The sequence below is a fragment of the Pelophylax lessonae genome, assembly GCF_965119305.1.
Source record: "Pelophylax lessonae genome assembly, chromosome: 13".
NCBI classification, from domain to species: domain Eukaryota; kingdom Metazoa; phylum Chordata; class Amphibia; order Anura; family Ranidae; genus Pelophylax; species Pelophylax lessonae.
Genome location: NC_138780.1, coordinates 30457000 through 30479560, shown reverse-complemented (window position 1 = coordinate 30479560; position 22561 = coordinate 30457000). Strand labels below are relative to the sequence as shown.

Genomic DNA, 22561 nt, shown 5'->3' with positions numbered 1-22561 from the left:
GCGGTGCAGAAGATAGTCCATGTGGACAGCTTTACCCCGGATGCCTGCATACTTAGATGTGCCTGTTTTATTCGTTAACCATGTGAGTTGCTAAATGTTGTACCTTCATTAAATGGAACCATATTGCTACACTTAGAGGCGCCTTTCTTCTCTTTGATACTCTGTAGCTCCTACTGGATTTTCTTTCTTATCCCCTTGTGGAAGGGGCTATTTGTGGATGGACATTTTATGGTTATATAACCTATCGCAATGCTATAATCTTTTTATATGGACTATAAACTGAAGGACTTATGAATAAATGGTTGTGGAACGAATCATCTGAGTTTCCATTATTTCTTATGGGGAAATTTGCTTTGATATAAGAGTGCTTTGGATTACAAGCATGCTTCCGGAACGAATTATGCTCGCAATCCAAGGTTTTACTGTATATATATATATACATATTATATATATATATATATATATATATATATATATATATATATATATATATATATATTATATATATATGTGTGCATTCTTCTTTATAACATCTCGGGTAGTTTGAAACACAAAATCATAAATTATAATATAATAAATAACTATAAATAAGTTAAAGTATGTATGTATGTATATATATATATATATATATATATATATATATATATATATACTGTATAAATAATTATGTATACATATACGTATACATATATATATATATATATATATATATATATATATATATATATATATATATATATATATATATATATATAGATATACGTATATATATATATATATATATATATATATATATATATATATATATGTATATATGTATATATGTATATGTATGTATATATATATATATATATATATATATATATAGACGGTAGAGGTTGCAACCATCCAGATGATCATAGACCTAGAGGGTCTTTGTCACATTTGTGGTAATCCTTTTTTATAGGTATTCATGAACCAAAGGCTTGGAACCAGACTATATAATTCACACCGTAAACAATCAGTAAGGTATAAGTGGTAAGGACGTGCTACACATATCCTAAAATTCCCATTACTTCATAATCCAGAGAAACCTGGACTGTGACAGAATAATTTTCACTTTCCTTTGTAGTCCAGAAGAGGTAAATTTATGACACAGAAATTTTTCCTAATCAAAGTGAATAGGGTTCTTCACCTCCCTCACACCAGTGCATTCCATATACAGTCCTCTAGATATGCCCATAGAGGTTCCTGGTCCAGAGGAGGTCAATTATATAGAGCACAATCTATTCTCCTTGTGGACAGACTCTCTCTCAGGAACATGTATTCAATAGACTTCACATCAAAGACTGATACATGATTCCCTCTAGGTCTATGATCATCTGGATGGTTGAAACCTCTACCGTCTATGGGACCGCAGGAGATCTATATGATGGATGGCCATGTAGCACCACAATATTAGATATATATATAAATAGTAATTATCAGTACAACAGTTATACTCTTCGATAAATACGAATGGTCCAATAGGAGCGAGCTAGCTGGAATTTGTTTTTTTTTTATGTCTTGTGATATATGCTATATATGTGAATTTTACTTTTCTACGATAAAGGTGATCTTTGTATGCAGATGGTTGTAGCCACACATCTACCACCCTTCTCTCTCTATTTTATATCCCCACCTGAGGATACTATGCTTATAATGAAGAGATATCTAGACATTTAATGGTTTAACATATTTTGTTTATATATATATATAGGTAGGGGTGGAACCAATATCCATTTGGGTGTGGAAATTAACTTATCCGCAGATTTACACTACAGTAGTGCTCTTCACAAGACAGGGATTCTTTAAGTTCTGCATTAGTGCATTAGAGAACATTTTAACACTTTTCAAAATATTTTTTAATAATGAAAAGGTAAAAATAGTGCAAATAAAATATTTACATGGAAACAAAGAGACAACAATGCAACCGCAAAACAAAAGGGTTGCCGATTGAAAAATACTTATCAAGTCCTGGTTCACTACAGGTTAATGTTTGCATCATACATTGATGTTTTGTGTTTAGGTGAAAATCTGGTACAGAAAATCCTATTGGATGAGTGTGGCCACTCGTTGATTCCGGAAGTTAGAGGTAAATGGTTGATTTAATTTTGGATTTTTCTATAATAATCTGTTTATATTTTGCCCTCCCTGGTTCCTCACTGACCCTGCTCAACACGCAAATAAATCTTTAGGCCCCTTCCACACTTGTGAGACTTGTCCTGCGACTTGGGACTGCAAAGTTGCATGACAAGTCATACCCCATGATTTCCAATGAGTACCATTTATATATATGTGCGACTTCAAGTCGCAGCAACTTCAAAGTAGTCCCTGCACTACTTTGGTCAGACTTTGATGCGACTTGAGGTCCATAGACCTTAAGATTTAGCTGCTTTTGCATTAAGGCTGGTTAGCATTTTATTTGTCCCTGGGTAGGGTTCCTGGGTCCAACAACTGTATTCCTGATGCGCCCACTGTAATGTATTTTTTTTTTTTTTTATTTCTTTTTTTTATCTCTTTTTTTTTTATATTCTTGTCTCCTTGCTACCTTTTCGGAGTGTGACAGGCGATAAAACCACAGATTTGCCTAACCTCTCTTCTGATATTGTTAACATGTTATATTTCATATTTGGAAAATTTCTCTTTTACTGTTACACATTTTGCTTAATCTGTATTGTATCACTTTTTATAAAAATAAAAATCTTTATGGAAAAAAAAAAGATTACACAGGCATTGCTTCAAGTCACATTGAAGTCATGACAAAGTCGCGCTGCAAAGTTGAATCCAAGTTGCGTAACTTTTGGGCCGTACAAGTGTAAAAGGGACCTTACACTATTACTAAACCCAGGAGCCTGCATTCACTATATCTGGTCTCCCACAGTACACAGAACATGGAAATGCAACTATTTTATTAAATATAAACTGTTAAATACCTTTTCTCATCAACAGTATATAGCAGTCTTATGACTTCCTGTGGCTTCTATCATTGTTCGGGCCAGCACTGGTTAAAGCTTGTAGGTGGAGCTTTTAGTCTCCTCTGACTGTCCTATAAGGCTGCAGGACCCCTGGCCCTCTGTCTGGACAGAGCCGATTGGCCCTGTGCTAATCACAATCATCCTCCGAAGGAAAAAAAAAAACTCTCTAGCAATACACACAAACTGAGCATATGCAGAGGGCCCCCCAAGGCTCTGTTCTATTAGGAGATGGATTGGGGACTCTGGAAGAAGGGGAGGATCAGAGAAGACAAGATCAAACAGCCTTTTCTCTAAATGCGAAGGATTAACCCCTTAGGTTCCACATTGAATATAACAAACATGCTTTACTGCATATGCTTTTACTGTTGTGGGTTTAGTAACAATTTAAATAAATCCTTCACACTTTTGTTACAAACATTATTTTATTCCCATTGAGCTCATCACTGGGTCTCAGTGCTCTTCTAATAGGAAGATTGTGGCTGGTGGGAGGGGCTGGCAGGAAATGTTATGTAAATTTCAAAATGCCTTTATGGGTGGATATCAGTCTGAGGGGGGGGGGGGTATTCCTGGGCAGACGACTGTCCTTGGTAACACCTACATGTAATGCTGAGCCTCCATGATTGAAAGAACTGAAATCTAATGAATGAAAGGGGCGGGTCAGGGACAATCAGGTAGGGGAGGGAAAGGCTAGATGTTGTTGTAAATCCTTTAGCCAGAGTGGGCTCTATTTGACTGCATTTGCATGCTGACTGCCCTTGGTAACACCCACATGCAGGGCTTTTTTTCAGCGGGAACACGGGGGAACGCAGTTCCGGCACCTCCAGTAGTGAATATATGTAATGACAAGGGGTGCTGGAGGGTCTGTTAATGCTGACTGCTGGGGGCTCTATTGTTCCAGGAGAGGGATCTATTTTTGCATGATGGAGGTCATTGTTGCTGCTGGGGGGCCGGCTTATGTTGCTGGTGGGGTTTAGTTGTTGCTGGAAGGGATCTACTGTTGAGAGAGGGGTCTGTTCTTGCTGGCTGTTGGGGGATCTATTGTTGCTGGAGAGCATCTATTTTTTGTGGCAATCTATTATTGTTGGGGAGATCTATGGTTGGTGGGGGAACTATTGTTGAGGAAGTGGTCTATTGTTGCTGGCTGCTGGAGAGTCTATTGATGCTGGGAAATCTGTTGTTGCTGCCCAGTGTGTTGTTGTTGGGATCCATTTTAGCTGGAAAAAAAAATCTATTTTCGTTGGAAAGGATCTATTGCTGCTGGCTGCAGGGGGATTTACTTTACTACTTTTCTTATTGTTAACAAATTCCATACAAATTACTTATCACCATAAAATGTTACTTGGTTTTATATTCTCTAAAAAGGGGCGGTACTGGGAGGTGGATAGGGGGTGAAACCATAGGAAGTTGCTCAGAGGTGGGTAGGGAGCGGATCCAAGGAGTGTTGCTCAGAGGAAGGTAGGGGGGCAGAACCAAGGGATGTTGCCCAGAGGTGGGTATGGGAGCGGAGATAAGAAGATTTAAAAGTGGGAGTTCCTGCACCTTTTCTCTGAGAAAAAAAGCTCTGTCCACATGTAATGCTGAGCCTCCATGATTGGAAAAAAAAATAAATCTAATGAATGAAAGGGGTGGGCCAGGTACAGTCAGGTTGAGGAGGGAAGGGCTAGATGTTGTAAAAACGAGGGTTGAAAAGAATTAAAAGAGGTGCATGGAAGCCAGCCAGCCCCCAGTCTGATGTACTCACCCTCCAGTCTGCCACCAACCAAGTAGACCTGTCTCATGATATAAATAAAGAACAGGGGTTTAGTTGACACGCATTTGCAAACGCATGTGTAAGCTGCAGGGCCACTACACGGCACCCTGTTTTACCTGCAGTCCTAACACTTTTAATTTGAGTGTCTCCACAATAGGGGCACATGGCTGCTAATGGATGGATAGGAGGCAGGTGGGAGGGAGCAGCCCAAACCTCCCCCAACCCACCTCCATCCATGACTGGTCTAGTATCTCAAAACTCTAATAGCGATGCTGTGCGATGGTACAAACTGAAAACGACCAGCTGAGAAGCATACACCTCCAACCCCTTGGCGGATGCAGTGTAAAACACAGATTGGGACTTTATATGAGGCAATTGGCCTGTAAAGCACAGTGCCTCCATCCCTAATTTCATAAAATATTTGGGACTTTACATGAGACAAACAGGTCATGCTATTGGTCTCCATCCCTGTATATGAAAAAACTGGGGTCAAATCAGACTGCATCCACCAAAAAAACGCACGAAAATCGCACAGTGGTACTTTAAATGAAGCACAAGCCTGTAGGCAAGGTGCCTCCATCCCTGGTTACATAAACAATGTAGGCTATGTGGGACTTTAGGTGAGACACCAGCAGGTAATGCCCAACGTCTCCATCCCTGTATCAGAAAAAACAAAGGTTGAAAAGGATTAAAAGAGGTGCATGGAAGCCAGCCAGCCCCCAGTCTGATGTACTCACCCTCCAGTCTGCCACCAACCAAGTAGACCTGTCTCATGATATAAATAAAGAACAGGGGTTTAGTTGACACGCATTTGCAAACGCATGTGTAAGCTGCAGGGCCACGACACGGCACCCTGTTTTATCTTCAGTCCTAACACTTTTAATTTGAGTGTCTCCACACTGGGAGCACATGGCTGCCAATAGATGGATAGGAGGCAGGTGGGAGGGAGCAGCCCAAACCTCCCCCAACCCACCCCCATCCATGACTGGTCTTGTATCTCAAAACTCTAATAGCGATGTTCTTGCGATGGTACAAACTGAAAACGATTAGCTGAGCAGCATACACCTCCAACCCCTTGGCGGATGCAGTGTAAAACACAAATTGGGACTTTATATGAGGCAATTTGCCTGTATAGCACAGTGCCTCCATCCCTAATTTCATAAAATATTTGGGACTTTACATGAGACAAGCAGGTCATGCTATTGATCTCCATCCCTGTAAATGAAAAAACTGGGGTCAAATCAGACTGCATCCACCAAAAAACGCACGAAAATCACACGGTGGGACTTTAAATGAAGCACCAGCTTGTAGGCAAGGCTCCTCCATCCCTGGTTACATAAACAATGTGGGCTATGTGGGACTTTAGGTGACACACCAGCAGGTAATGCCCAGTGTCTCCATCCCTGTATCAGAAAAAATGAAGGTTGAAAAGATTAAAAGAGGTGCATGGAAGCCAGCCAGCCCCCAGTCTGATGTACTCACCCTCCAGTCTGCCACCAACCAAGTAGACCTGTCTCATGATATAAATAAAGAACAGGGGTTTAGTTGACACGCATTTGCAAATGCATGTGTAAGCTGCAGGGCCACTACACGGCACCCTGTTTTACCTGCAGTCCTAACACTTTTAATTTGAGTGTCTCCACAATGGGAGCTCATGGCTGCCAATGGATGGATAGGAGGCAGGTGGGAGGGAGCAGCCTAAACCTCCCCCAACCCACCCCCATCCATGACTGGTCTTGTATCCCAAAACTCTAATAGCGATGTTGTGCGATGTTTTAGCCAGAGTGGGCTCTATTTGACTTCATTTGTATGTGGACTGCCCTTGGTAACACCCACATGTAATGCTGAGCTTCCATGATTGAAAAAAAATGAAATCTAATGAATGAAAGGGGTGGGCCAGGTATAGTCAGGTTGAGGAGGGAAGGGCTAGATGTTGTATATCCTCATACCAAGGTGGGTTGTATCTGGCTTGCTTCAGTTATTATAAAGTCACAGTGTACATTAAAATCAGAGCATGCCAATTCAGTACAGAAGAGGGAGCTTGTACAACTATGCAAGGCTGAAGGTATGGCTGGAGTTCAGCTTTAATTAAGCTATTCATTCATTTTTAGAGATTTATGAATGTCACAAGCAACACTTACTGAAGACAAATCATAATCTTGTGGAAAAGCAACCCCCCAGATCTACTTTGGAGCAGCAAAGTTTCAACATTTCAGAACGTTTCGTGAACCTAGTTGTGGTCTCCAGCAATCAGTTCAGACAACATTCCAAGAATGAGCTAATTGAGACAGGGATACGGCACGAGAGATGTTTGCATACAGCATCAAGTAGATTAGAGCATATTTCTCCAAATAGACTCTTCCGATGGTGTCATCGGTCAGGATCCATGCCTCGTATGGTAATGATAAGCGGAGTACCAGGAGTAGGAAAGACCACACTGATGCAGAAATTTGTTTATGACTGGGTGAATGGAAAACACTACCAGAGGTTTTCTTTTGTCTTCTTTTTCAAATTCCGAGAACTCAACCAAACTACTGAGATTAGCTTGGAGATGCTGATCCTTCGGGAATATCCATATCTGCAACAACAGCTTGAGAACATCTTACAAAACCCAGAAGATGTATTGTTTATCTTTGATGGGTTGGATGAGAGTGTCCACCAAATGGATTTCAGGTCAATTCCACTTTGCTCCAACACGAAACAAGTCAGAGATCTCGGAGTTGTTGTGGTCAGCCTGGTAAGGCAGTCACTTCTGAAGGGTTGCTCTGTGTTGATGACCAGTCGCCCAACCAAGCTGGCCTCAATAGATCTAGAGGCTTTTCAGCGAGTATCTGAGATCATGGGGTTCTTTTCCAAGGAAAGACAATTGTACTTTGAAAATTTCTGTGTAGACAAGAATGTAGCCAATAAGATGTTTCAATACGTCAAGGAGAATGACAACCTATACACTTTCTGTTACATTCCATCCTATTGCTGGATCATTTGCACAGTATTATCAGCTTGCTTTCAGGGCAAGACGTTGGCTACTAATGACCAGCTTATGTCCTCAATGCCCAGAACAGTAACACAGCTCTTTGTAACTTATATTGCAAACATTCTGTTCAATCACAGTCAAGGTTGGAGTGATGCTCGCCAACTCTTATCATCCATTGGATGGATGGCAGAATACGGAGTTATGAACCACGTCGTCATTTTTGATGAAAAACATCTGAAGTCATTTTCTGTTGACATTAACTCAAAACTTTTATCAAGTTTCGTGGCAGAAGCTGGTCAACCTCCAGAAGTGACATTTTCCTTCTTACACCTCACAATTCAGGAATTTTTTGCCGCTCTAGTTCATTATATTGACTATTCTCCCGAGAAGTTGCAGAAGTCCCTTAGAGAGGCCAAATCATTTGAGGACAACCGCGCTGACCTTTTTCTTCGTTTGCTCTGTGGTCTTTCGGACTTCTCTACTAGTAAGCTTTTAAAGCCGTATCTGGGGGAACTATCTTCTGCAACTCCAAAGGTGATCATCAACTGGCTCCAGAATTCCATTCGTGAAGTTTGGATGTTGGATGAGTACAAAGACGATAACCGACAACTTCTCACTGATCTTGTGTATCTTTCTGAGACCCGGAATAGAGCTCTTGTGTTGGAATCTCTTGGATCAAACAAAAGTTTTGACTTTTCATATGTCCCTCTTAGTCCTTTGGATTGTAGCGTGTTTCCATTTATTTTGGAATCCTGCAAAGAAACAAAAAGGCTTAATCTAGAGTCGAGTAGTATTCAGAAGGAGGGTTTGGAGAGACTTGTTCCAGCTCTACATACAGTGGAAGACCTCAGGTAAAGGCTATACCCCATCACTTTTTTGTCATTAAAACTCACCCACATTTTATTTAATTTTTTTATCAACAGGGAACTCCAGGATAATTGTTATTTACACTTAACTATGTTGTGTCCTTTCTGAGTTAGGCCCCTTTCACACAGGCGGACCGTTCAGATCCGCCTGTCCGTTTTTTTGGCGGATCTGAACGGTCCCCCCATGCATCCCTATGGGGCATCGGATGTCAGCGGAGACATGTCCACTGACATTTGATCCGATCCGTCAAATCTGTACGGATGGAAACCCTATTTTCCATCCGTCCAGCGGATCGGATGAGAACGGACCGACGGTCCGTTCCCATCCGATTCCCCCATAGAGATGTATGGGGCTCTGACAGCTGTGTCTCCGCACACAGCACGGAGAACAGCTGTCATTCTCCTGCTCAGCTGGGGATCGGCGGATCGATCCCCCGCTGAGATAAACGGAGTCCGTCCGACGGACATCCTGTGTGAAAGAGCCCTTAAAGGCAAAACAGTTAACTCATTGCTTGTGATTACTTGCTGCAGGGGGTGGGGCTGCTGTACTTCCGTACTTCCAGTTTTCTAACTACTTGACCTCAGAAAGATTGAAATCGGAGGTCCAAATCGCACTGATCTGACTCTTTGAAATCCCCAGTGCTGTAGTTTGGCCTTAGGGGACAAGGCCCAGGCCTAAGGCGGCACTTTGCAGGGGGGCAGCAAAAAAGCCACCCCCCCCCCCTCCACCTGAGACTCTATTGGCCACTGGTTGCTAGAGCCCCCTCTCTCACCCCCCTCTCTCTCTCTCTCTCACTCACTCCCTCTCACTCTCACCCCCCCCTCCTCTCTCTCTCACTCACCCCCCTCTCTCTCTCATCCCACCTATCTCTCTCACTCTCACCCCTCCACTCTCTCTCTCTCACCCCCTCTCTCTCTCCCTCCCTCTCCCACCCCCTCTCTCTCTCTTCCCCCCCTCTCGTGAGATATCAGGGATTAATGCTGGGACTTGTAATCTTTCAATTTTGGAGGAAGTCACATCCATTAAAAAGGAAGGAGTGGGGCAAATGTATTTACTTAGGAGGGGGAGGGGGGCACACAATTTTAGTCTTGCCTAGGGCAGCACAAAACCAAAATACATCACTGGAAATCGCTCTGAAGTAGCACGGTTTCAAAGCCGAACTGGTGTGAACCAGGGCTTAAGGTTTATTTTGAGTCTTTGTAGAATGCATTAGGGTTACAAATAATATTTCCTTTAACATTTTATATTTGCAGCCTACGAGACAATAATTTGAAGGATGAGGGCATTAAGACAGTCTGCACTGTACTAAAACATCCTCAGTGCCGGATCCAGAAGTTATGGTACGTAGCAAATTCACAATTGGTCTAGTTATTCAACAGAGCTTTTAGTACTGCTAAGATTTATATATCTCTAGCCAAGTGTTTTCTAGTATTGGATAGGGTAACGAATACTTAGAACCCCTATCAGGTGTTTATTGATATCTGGGGAGATTCAGCATCATTATTTTTCCTGGAGAACATTTTCATAGAGACAGAGAGTTACATAGTAGTTGAGGTTGAATAAAGACCATAGTCCATCCAGTTCAACCTGTGTAGGTGTGTATGACCGTAATCATCTCTCATACCCCTGAATGTTCTGATCCTTGAGATGTACGTCCAAGAGTCTTTTGAAAGTAGCCATACTTCCCGCAGAAACCACCTCTTGTGGTAGAGAATTCCACAATCCTGTAGCCCTAACAGTAAAGAACCCCCTGCGTTGCCTGAGGTTAAAGCGCTTCTATTCTAATCGCATTGTATGCCCTCGAGTCCTCATGCAATCCTTGATATTGAGTGATATTTTATATTTTATTCTGAGCCCGTGGTGTGCAAAAGCTAAACACCAGACGTTAACAAACATAGTGCACGTGAACACACAACAGTACACTTAGGGTGTGTTTTGGTTCCCCAAAGACGAAGGACTTCTCCCTGACCTCCGTGTCAAAAGGCTTCTGATGGGGACACGCCACAGTCAGATCCACCTAGCCAAAAAGCCCGGCAGACCCTGCTCCTCATGGTCAGCCAAATTCAGCCAACGAGTACTAGGCGAGGGGCTATCTCAAAAAGAGACCCACCCAGGGAAGGGCAGGAAGTAACCTGATGGCCACACATCCTCCCCCTAGAATTCATTGTATGCTCAAAGACCCAGACCCTCCATCCTGAGTGAAAAAAAAGCCATAAATAAGTGTAAGGTGACACATAAAGAGAAAATAAATATGCAAAGATTAAAAATTGCCAGTGGAGGTGCATTGGCTAAGCCTTGTGGTCTGGTAACAAAAATTGCCAGTGGAGGTGCATTGGCTAAGCCTTGTGGTCTGGTAACAAAAATTGCCAGTGGAGGTGCATTGGCTAAGCCTTGTGGTCTGGTAACAAAAATTGCCAGTGGAGGTGCATTGACTAAGCCTTGTGGTCTGGTAACAAAAGGGATAGAAAGTGATGGGAACACCAAAGATATATGGTTGTCACCATATGGAGGGAATCTTCTGCTGGCCTCACCTTTTCTAACTAAGAGAGGACTTCTCCCACTAGACAGATTTCCTCTAACTTCCTGAAGTATCTTTGTGACCTTGTATGTTAAGAGGACAAGGTAAGTATTTAAGCACAATTTTGAGGCCAGGTTCACTAATGGGCAGCTGCAGATTCAAGCCTGGGGTCCGGTGTGTGTCTCTGTTCACCGGTTCAGGTCTGATTCAGGTCCTAATTTTTGCCCGAATTTGCACCTGAACCGGACCCAAACACGCACAGGACCCTTCTGCAATCCAGATCGCAGCCACCCTGGACCTGTATGAACCGGCTCCATGACAGCCAGTCACACTTGCCTGTCATGCAAATTGGATGCAGGAAAACCTGGCCTTATGGCAAATTTATTTTCACAACAAGGCTGCTTTAAAGCAGGTTCAAAAATCCCAGAGAACTCTGAGCCTTCTGAAAAAGAAGCAAGGCAGAAGCTGTTTACTTTGAGACTCTCTTTCCTTATACAGAGACATCTAAACAAACAGGCACAGATGGGAATGAGCTCTGACTCATTCACCTGTATGCATACATTAGAGTTTGAGCTATTGTGTCCTGTTAACAGTATATACAGTGTTTTCAGCAAAGTAGCTAAGCATAGCCTGGAAAGCACACCAAAAGGACATGAAGTCATTTATTTTACAGCCAGTAAACTATTATTTTCTGAAGGAACATTATATAATTTCTTCCACAGTCTGAGCAGCAATGGCCTAACACAGAATTCTTTTGCCCATCTGGCACCTACCATCTGTATTAACCAGTCCCTGAGGTCACTTGACCTGTCTTATAACAATATAGATGGACCGCAACTCAGTGACCTGATGACTGCTCTCTCCAGTGGACCTTGCAGAATAGAAGAGTTATTGTAAGTATAAGAGGTCTTTCCTTCCATCTCCAGTTTTAGTAAATCTCCCCCTATGTTGTGCATATGATCTAATAATGGCTTTCATTCTTACAATATTTATCTCAATTGCGTTGCACTACCGATAACAAAAAAATGCATATGCTATAACAATAAATTAATACAAAGTGAATATACATAAATAGATCACATTTGCGAAAATTCATAATAAATGTGCTTCAGAAAATTCATGTGAATATGTAGTAGGAGTCCCAAAGAAATTCAAATAAAGTGCTTTATACCAAGTACAAAATCAGGAAAGATAGTGTATGAATATGTCAGAAAGGACATACACGAGCAGACTCTTCACCGATTGTGAACACCATTAAACAGAAGCTCCTTACCAGATTCTCAGACCTCAAACTGAAGGAGGTCTGACCACACTTTTAGGGAATAATACCCAAAATGGATGGATGAATAATGGCTTCCTAGCACATCAGATGCTTGTTGAAGGGATAAATAAGAACATGGATTGTAACCCTCTGATTCAGTGGATAAATGGATAATAAGTGTACTTCCACTGTCCCCACCAGTACACTCGGCTCATCTGGCCAACATCGATCCACCACAAACCAAGCCACCAGTAATGAAGTCAATATATGACATGCAAGAGGAAGAAGAAAAAAAACAAATTTGAATAAAATATGGCAAATACTCAAAATTTAAATGAATTAAAAGAGCATCACTAGCTACAGCCCTCACATTTTCATAAATATTTTATTATATCTTTTCATGTAACAACACTGTAGAAATGACACTTTGCTACAATGTAAAGTAGTGAGTGTACAGCTTGTATAAGTGCCGGTTCACACTAGTACGACTTGTCAGACGACTTGGTCAGCCTGACAAGTCGTGCACCGTCGCGGTCCATTGTGTGGTACAGGAACGATTCTAATAGGAGCGACACAAGTCGCTCCGACTTATAAAAAGGGTACTGTACTACTTTGGGGCGACCTGGAGCGACTTGCATAGACATTCATTTTATGAAGTCCGTGCAGGTCGCGCCGAAGTCGCCGTGCGCGCGACTTCACAGGTCGCCCCCGAAGTCGTGCCGCTTCAGTGTTAACCCAGCACTAACAGTGTAAATTTGCTGTCCCCTCAAAATAACTCAACACACAGCCATTAATGTTTAAACCGCTGGCAACAAAAGTGAGTACACCCCTAAATGAAAATGTCCAAATTGGGGCCAATTACCCATTTTCCCTCCCCGGTGTCATGTGACTCATTGGTGTTACAAGTGTGAATGGGGAGCAAGCGTGTTCAATTTGGTGTTATCGCTCTCACTCTCTCATACTGGTCACTGGAAGTTCAACATGGCACCTCATGGCACCTCATGGCAAATAACTCTCTGAGGATCTATAAAAAAAGAATTGTTTCCCTACATAAAGATGGCCTAGGCTATAAGAAGATTGCCAAGACCCTGAAACTGAACTGCAGCACGTTGGTCAAGGCCATACAGCGGTTTAACAGGACAGGTTTCACTCAGAACAGGCCTTGCCATGGTCAACTAAACAAGTTGAGTGCACGTGCTCCGCGTCATATCCAGAGGTTGTCTTTGGGAAATATACGTATGAGTGCTTCCAGCATTGTTACAGAGGTTGAAGGGGTGGGGAGTCAGCATGTAGGTGCACACTACATCAAACTGGTTTTCATGGCTGTCGCCCCAGAATGGAAGCCTCTTCTAAAGATGATGCACAAGAAAGCCCGCAAACAGTTTGCTGAAGACAAGCAGACTAAGGACATGGATTACTACAACCGTGTCCTGTGGTCTCATGAGACCAAGATAACCTTATTTGGTTGAGATGGTGTCAAGCGCGTGTGGCGGCAACCAGGTGAAGAGTACAAAGACAAGTGTGTCATACCTACAGTTAAGCACAGTGGTGGGAGTGTCATGGTCTGGGGCTTCATGAGTGCTGCCGGCACTGGGGAGCTACAGTTTATTGAGGGAACCATGAATGTCAACATGTACTGTGACATACTGAAGCAGAGCATGATCCCCTCCCTTCGGAGACTGGGCCGCAGGACAGTATTCCAGCATGATAACGACCCCAAACACACCTCCAAGATGACCACTGCCTTGCTAAAGAAGCTGAGGATAAAGGTGATGGACTTGCCAAGCATGTCTCCAGACCTAAACCCTATTGAGCATCTGTGGGGCATCCTCAAATGGAAGGTGGAGGAGTGCAAGGTCTCTAACACCCACCAGCTCTGTGATGTCATCATGGAGGAGTGGAAGAAGATTCCAGTGGCAACCTGTGAAGCTCTGATGAACTCCATGCCCAAGAGGGTTAAGGCAGTGCTGGAAAATAATGGTGGCCACAAAAAATATTGACACATTGGGCCCAATTTGGACATTTCCAAATGCTCGTTTATGGGACCATATGGCCTGTTCTTTCTGACATATTCATACACTATCTTCCCTGGTTTTGGAATGTGTTGATAGCACTTTATATCAATTCATCTGGCACTCATAACTAATCACATCATTTTTGTGGAGCACATTTATTATGAATATTCATGAATTTGATCTATTTATATATATTCACTTTGTATTTATTTATTGGTATAGCACATGCACTTTTTATTAACCACTTCAGCTCCGGAAGATTTACCCCCCTTCACCGGGCCATTTTTTATGATATGGCAATGCGTTACTTTACCTGACAACTGCGCGGTCGTGCGACACTGTACCCAAAAAAAATTATGTCCCTTTTTTCCAAATAATAGAGCATTCTTTTTGTGGTATTTGATCACCTTTGTGTTTTTTTATTGTTTGCGCTATATAAATTTAAAAAAAGACCGGCAATTTTGAAAAAAAAAAAAAAAAAATGTTTTACTTTCTGCTAAAAAAACATTAACAAATGTATTGCAATGTTGTAAAAAATGCAATAAAAAAATGTAAAAAATCTAAATTCTTTATCAATTTAGGCCAATATGTATTCTGCTACATATTTTTGATAAACAAAATCCCATTAAGCGTATATTGATTGGTTTGGCAAAAGTTATAGAGTGTACAAACTAGGGGATAGATTTATGGAATTTCTATTTATTTTTTTATTTTTACTAGCAATGGCGGCGATCAGCAACTTTTAGCAGGACTGCGATATTGCGGTGGACAAATCGGAAACTAACTGACACATTTGTCACTTTTTTTGGGGACCAGTGACACTAATACAGTGCTAAAAATATGCCCTGTCACTGTACTAATGACACTAGCTGGGAAGGTGTTAACATCAGGGGAAATCAAAGGGTTAACCGTGTGCCTAGCCTGTGTTTGTGTACTGTGTCGGAGTTGCTTTTACTAGGGGAAGGCACTGATCCTTATCCCTGCTTGGCAGGAACACAGGATGCATGCCCTCCCCACTGACAGAACGGCAATCTGCCTTATTTACATAGGTGTGGTTATGAGTAAGCGATCTTCAGAATCGTGAAACGCGTCAACCAGTTGCATGTCCCTGTGATGTACCGTCTGTATTCATCCTTGATGAGGAATTAAATACTTCGATTTTCATCAATTCCTGTGTGGTCAATTTCTCCTTTTGGCTGTGAAGTGTTTGGATGACGGATCCGACTCGCACCGGAATGCCTTGTCTCACCTGAGCGGCTTTTCTTTGTCAGTAGACTGCCGTTCTGCCTCTGTAACGCATGATCAGCAGGTGCCAGTGGACATCGAATCTGTGGTACCCACTGATCGGCTCCCGCTGTGCATATTTACAGCGGGAGTGAGCAGCCGCCGCCGGCGGAGCGCATTCGCGCCCTCTACCCGAAAGTGCAGGATCACGTATGTATATGTCATAGTTGTGCACAGCCTATTGCATTAGGGTGTGCACCCCAAAGCTCAAACATATTTGCATGTGTGTGCATGACAGTGTCAGCAGAGCAATGGACAGTGTCAGTAGGGCAGAGATTGGTGTCAGTAGGGCAGTGGATAGTTTCAGTAGTTTTTTATTTTTATTATTTTTTTTTATTTTTTTAGGAGCCCTGTTAGAAGATTTTGGTGAAATATCAGAGGTCTAAACAGGGAGAATGTGCTCCAAGCATGGTGATTAGGATGTGCCCAGGCACACCCTGTGCGCACGCCTATGGTATACGTGATCCTGCGCACAGCAGCCGCCCTGTAGCAGTAAAACTGCTATAGGGCAGTCGGCAAGTGGTTAATGGTAGCACAACACAACTGAGATAAATATTGTTTATATTTCATATGTGGAGATATAGAAAGTGCGGCAGCCATTTTGATATTTAACACATGCACAGGTTTTTTGGTGACGCTCACAATTCTTGGTTCTAATATTTGCTTCTTACAGACTGAATTGTGCCAACCTAACGCACACGTCATGCTCTCAGCTGGCATCAGCAATAAAAGAAAGCCAATCATTGAGGAAACTTGACCTGACTGATAACAGATTGGAGGGTCCTCATTTCTCAGACCTGATGACAGCGCTATCCAGTCCCACCTGCAGGATAGAAGAATTAGTGTGAGTATTATAGGCATTCATCGTGTTCCATTATACAGTGAGGGAAGAAAGTATTTAATCTCCTGTTGAATATGTATGCTTGCCCACTTACAAAGAAATGATCAGACTATAATTTTAATGGTAGGTTTATTTTAACAGTCAGAGACAGTAAGTATTTAATACTCATATCAATCAGCAAGATTTCTGGCTCCCAGATGTCTTCTATATAGGTAATGAGCTGAGATTAGGAGCACTCTCTTAAAGGGAGTGCTCCTAATCTCAGCTTGTTACCTGTATACAATAAAAGACACCTGTCCACAGAAGTAATCTATCAATCAGATTCCAATCTTTCCACTATGGCCAAGACCAAAGAGCTGTCCAAGGATGTCAGGGACGAGGATGTAGGCCTACAAGAGGCTGGAATGGGCTACAAGACCATCACCAAGCAGTTTGGTGAGAGGGCGACAACAAATGGAAGAAACACAAAATAACTGTCAATCTCCCTCGGTCTTGGGCTCCATGCAATATCTCACCTTGTGGAGTTTCAATGATCTTGAGAACGGTGAGGAATCAGGCCAGAGCTACACGGAAGAATCCTGTCAATAATCTCAAGGCAGCACCATAGTCACTAAGAAAACAATTGGTAACACACTATGCTGTAAAGGACTGAAATCCTGCAGTGCCAGCAAGGTCCCCTTGCTCAAGAAAGCACATGTACAGGCCGGTCTGAAGTTTACTAATGAACATCTGAATGATTCTGAGGAGAACTGGGTGAAAGTGATGTGAGCAGAGAAGACCAAAATCAAGCTCTTTGGCATCAACTCAACTCGCCATGTTTGGAGGAGGAGGAATGCTGCCTATGACCCCAAGAACACCATCCTCACCATCAAACATGGAGGTGGAAACATTATGCTTTAGGGTTGTTTTTCTGCTAAGGGGACAGGACAACTTTACCGCATCAAAGAGAAGATGGACGGGGCAATGTATCATCAAATCTTGGGTGAGAACCTCCTTCCCTTAGCTAGGGCATTGAAAATGGGTCCTGGGGTAGTCCAGCAAGACAATGACCCAAAACACACAGCCAAAACAACAAAGGAGTGGCTCCTGAAGAAGCACACAAAGGTCCTAGAGTGGCCTAGCCAGTCTCCAGACCTTAATCTCATTGAAAATATGTTGAGGGAGCTGAAGTTTCGAGTTATCAAAATTAGGCCTCGAAACCTTAATGACTTGGGGAGGATCTGCAAAGGGTAGTGGGACAAAATCCCTCCTGAGATGTGTGCAAACCTGGTGGTCAACTACTATCAATGTCTGACCTGTTATTGCCAACAAGGGTTTTGCCACCAAGTACTAAGTCATGTTTTGCGAAGGTGTCAAATACATATTTCAATCAATAAAATGCAAATCAATTGATGGCTTTTTTTAATGCGTTTTATGGATATTTTGTGTTGTTATAATAAACCTACCATTAAAATTATAGACTGATCATTTCTTCGCCAGTGGGCAAATGTACAAAATCAACAGGGGATCAAATATTTTTTTTCCCGCACTGTAGATATACTTGAAGTTTAGGTTTAGGGATGGCAATTTGTACACAATTACATTGGTCGAGGCACCGCTACTACTGTGATCTCCACTTGTTTCCAAGTTGCTGACCAAGTGGCTGCCCTGCTGCATATGAACAAAGCTCAGTTTGGGCGCCATTCAGAGAGCACTTAGCATTTTCTCAATGAATGCATTCTCTGATAGGATGAGGAGGATATTGTGATGTCACTAAGCTGCCTCTCCACCTTGTCCAATCAGAGAACACTTTGAATTCATTGAGAAAATGCAAAGTGCTCTCTGAATGGCGCCCGGAACATTAACATTTGTATCAGATTTTTGTTAGTGCCATGCCCCTTTTTCCCTGACAACTTTCCAATAGAAGCAGAAAAGAGCTGCAGTGCTCCATGTCCCAGGTATGCTCCTCAGTCCTCCACCACTCAGCAACCCATCCTGCTCAGCATATGTAGCAAAATCAAGAGACAAAATCATACTCCATAAAAGTCACACCATAAGGTTTAATCAATTTAGTTGGCTTCTGACACAGTCCTCGCCTAAGCTACACCATGCTGACGCGTTTCATTCAAATGAGCATTATTCATATAAGAGCAATAAGTCTAGTCAGGGTGAAACGCATCAGAGGGGTGTGGCTCAGGGAGGGGACTATGTCGGAAGCCAACTACGTTGATTAACTTGTTGCCGCACGCGCTATAGCCAAAGTACGGATACAGCGAGCGCGCATCGGGGAAAATCTGTGTCGGCCGTGTCCCTTGGACACAGCCAATCACAGATCTTGGTAAAAGGCCAATCACAGCGGCCATTTACCACGTGATCGGACCATCCAATGAGAGATGATCTCATATGTAAACATATGAGATCATCTCTCATCGCCAGCTCTCCTTCCTCACACAGAGACTGCGTGTGAGGAAGAGCAGAGCTGAACAGCGATTAGGGGACACAGAGGAATGTAATCAAGGCACTGATCACCAGATCATTACAAAAAAGTTAAATAAAATACAATAAGTGCCCACCATCAGTGCCCACAGTGGCCGCCATCAGTGCCCCCCATCAGTGCCCTCAATCAGTGCCCATAGTGCTGGCAGTCAGTGCCCATCAGTGCCTGCTCATCTAGGCACTGCTGGGCACTGACTAGCAGCACTATGGGCACTGAGTGTGGGCACTGATGGTGCTGCCCATCAGTACTCATCAGTGCCGCCCATCAGTGCTCATCAGTGCCACCCGTCAGTGTCCATCAGTGCCACCCATCAGTGCCCAGCAGTGCCGCCTCTCAGTGCTCATCAGTGCCGCCTATCAGTGCTCATCAGTGCCGCCTATCAGTGCTCATCAGTGCCACCTATCAGTGCTCATCAGTGCGGCAAGTTAGTACCTCCTCATTAGTGCCACCTCATCAGTGCCCATAAGTGCCACCTCATCAGTGCCCATGAGTACCACCTCATCAGTGCCCATCAGTGCAGCCTATCAGTGCCCATCAGTGCTGCCTCATCAGTACACATCAGTGAAGGAGAAAAATTTATTTATTTTCAAAATTTACTCGCAGAAAATAAGAAAAACTTTTTTTTTTCAAAATTTTCTGTCTTTTAACTTTTGTTTGTAAAAAATAAAAAAACTCAGAGATGATTAAATACCACCAAAAGAAAGCTCTATTTGTGTGAAAAAAATGATAAAAATTTCATATGGGTGCAGTGTAGCATGACCGCGCAATTGTCATTCAAAGCTTGAGAGCGCTGAAAGCTGAAAATTGGCCTGGGCAGGAAGGGGGTGAAAGTGCTCGGTAGGCAAGTGGTTAAACTTCATCAACTCTGGTTGAATGAAAAAAAAAATTAATCTTCTATGGGCTGCTTAAAACTCTAAAAGCAAGTAAGTAAAGTTTCTTTTGCTGTGCTGAATGGAAAGCATTGCTGGAAAACTCCACTTATGTTAATGCCCTATTGAAGTGAAAGAAAAATAACCAGTGAAACAGACATTGATCTAACAACTTCTATTTTTAAAGTCTTATCTCCACTTAGAAATATGACTTTGCAATCCATAAGGTAATAGACTTAATGCACTCAGTAATCAGTAATCATTAACTGGTCAGACACAGCCTCCCCTGTCAGTAGAGAGCAATGGAGTGGTAGTGCGGAAGGCAGCATTTAAACTAGTGATCGACCGATATCATTTTTTTAGTGCCCATACCGATAACAATATTTTGGTCATCGGATATCGGTATTGGCCGATATTGGCCGATATTTTCGAATATTACATTTTTTTTTTTACAGGTACTCTGGTGGAGGGATCTGGGGGTCCAAAAGACCCCAAACCCCTCCTCTGCACTTAAAAGCATTCAAAATGCCAAGTTTGGCTGTTTTGAATGCTCGCATTTTTTTGAATTTGCCACCGAGTACCCAGAAGTGATGTCATGACATCACTTATGGGTTTTTACATGGAGACCCGATCAGAGCTGAATGCGGCTTTGATCGGGTCTTCTGTTCGGCGGCCGCGCAGGTAGGATACCCGGGTCTCCCGGTGGGATGGGAGACCCGGGCGAGCCGTGGAAGGCGGCAGGAGGGGGGGACGTCCCCTCATGCTCCTTGTAATGACAGCCGAGCGGCTTCTCAGCCGCATCGGTTGTCATTGCAAGACAGCTGACCATCGGCTATGGACGCCGGTACCGGGGTGATGCCTCTAGTTACAGTCATCACTCCGGTACAAGCACTTTCCCAAAATATCGGCAATATTGGTAACCTCAGGGGCCGATTCCGATATATCGGGGAAAGTGCATATCGGCCCCCAACATATCGGCATTGCCGATAATCGGGGTCGATCACTACTTTAAACCCACAATAGGAAAATCAGTGTGTGTATGCAGTAAAGCATGCTTGTTATACTCACAGTGAAACCTAAGGAGTTAATCCTCTGCATTGTGTAAAAAGGCTGTTTGATCCTGTCTTCTCTGATCCTTCCCTTCTTTTACTGTCCCCATTCCATCTCCTGATCCTTTTCTTCTCCAAAGTATTTTACGGATTCCCCAAACAATCAGAAACGGGATTCATCAGGGAAGTACTTTACCCCAGGCCAGTCCCTGTACCTTTTGCAGAATATCAGTCTGTCCCTGATGTTTTTCCTGGAGAGAAGTAGCTTCTTTACTGCCCTTGGTGACACCAGGCCATCCTCCAAAAGGCTTTCCTCATTGTGTGTGCAGATGCACTCACACCTGCCTGCTGCCAATTCTGAGCAAGCTCTGCACTGGTGGTGCCCCGGTCCCTGCAGCTGAATCAACTGTAGGAGACGGTCCTGGTGCTTGCTGGACTTTCTTGGGCACCCTGAAAACTTCTTCACAGATGTAGTGGAAATGTTTTTTTTTTTTTTTTTTTTTATGTGATTAAGTACATTTTCATGGCAAAGAGGGACTTTGCAATTAATTACAATTCATCTGATCACTCTTCAGAACATTCTGGAGTATATGCAAATTGCCATCATAAAAACTGAGGGAGCAGGCATTGTAAAAATTAATATTTGTGTCATTCTCAAAAATGTTGGCCATGCCTGTATTCTGCTATTGTACATGGCAGAATGTACTGCCACCTGAGGCCAGTCTTCAAGATACTCCCTGTAACAGAACCGCCCACCCACCCACACTGCGTTTGTGGTCTTCCGTCAGTATACGGCTTCCTTGCAGCAGTCATGAACATATATACAGGATTTTCCCAGCCGCCCTCATACAAAGCTAGCCAACAACTGAGCTTGTACTGGAATCACTCTTTATTGAACAGTAACACAGAATTTATATACAGCATGGACCCCCCCGATCATATTACCACACACATCAGGGGTTACCTGATTACATTATAGTATGCAGATGAAATTGTATATAGAAACAGAATTAACCTGAACTAATTATCTAGCCATCTGGACAGACCATTTAACAATGGGACAGGCAGACTTAACACAATCCACATTCCACCTCAATAGATAGACAATAGGACAAGACTGCCAACGACAGTCTGTCCATCTCCTACATTGAAGTACATGGAATACACATCTACGTATTGCTATGATTATTTAGGAGTCAGACTTCATGGCAACATGCTATAGGTCTCACAGTGTAAAGTGGGATTAAATCTTCATATTTCTTGAGAGATATTGCTGACAAATATCACTGTCCCACTTAAAGCAATCCAAGACATTAAGTATCTGTCTTTCACTCCCAGTGACGGTGAGTACAGTCACACTCCCACACTTTTAAGAGGTATGCCTCACACTGTGATCCTGGGACATACCATTTGTGGGGCAACATAGCAAAAATCAGGACTCTCCCGGCAAATCCGGGACAGTTGGTAAATGTGCTGTTATGTGGCAAACTTTTCTGGCACTATAGACTAATCTGTTCTTAACAGCTTGCCAGCAATAAACTCCAGGCTATTCCAAAATGGCCACCACCGTTTACCTCTATGGGATAGCTACTGAAAAGAGAGACATGTGGCAACTTGTAGAGTGAAAAATTCTGCTGAAAGAGATGTCATTGAGACCACCT

At 42.8% G+C, this 22561-nt stretch overlaps 1 protein-coding gene across 1 annotated transcript in view; it reads left to right on the top strand.

Annotated features, from left to right (window-relative positions):
• The window catches only part of LOC309569131 (NACHT, LRR and PYD domains-containing protein 12-like), a gene marked incomplete at both ends in the record, with an annotated part of 147791 nt that overhangs the window by 116296 nt on the left and 8934 nt on the right, over positions 1-22561 (top strand). The window contains 5 exons of the mRNA XM_082274893.1: positions 2048-2113; positions 6858-8571; positions 9841-9927; positions 11828-11998; positions 16339-16509. Coding sequence (XP_082131019.1) covers positions 2048-2113; positions 6858-8571; positions 9841-9927; positions 11828-11998; positions 16339-16509 — 2209 coding nt within the window. The remainder of the gene's footprint in view (positions 1-2047; positions 2114-6857; positions 8572-9840; positions 9928-11827; positions 11999-16338; positions 16510-22561) is intronic.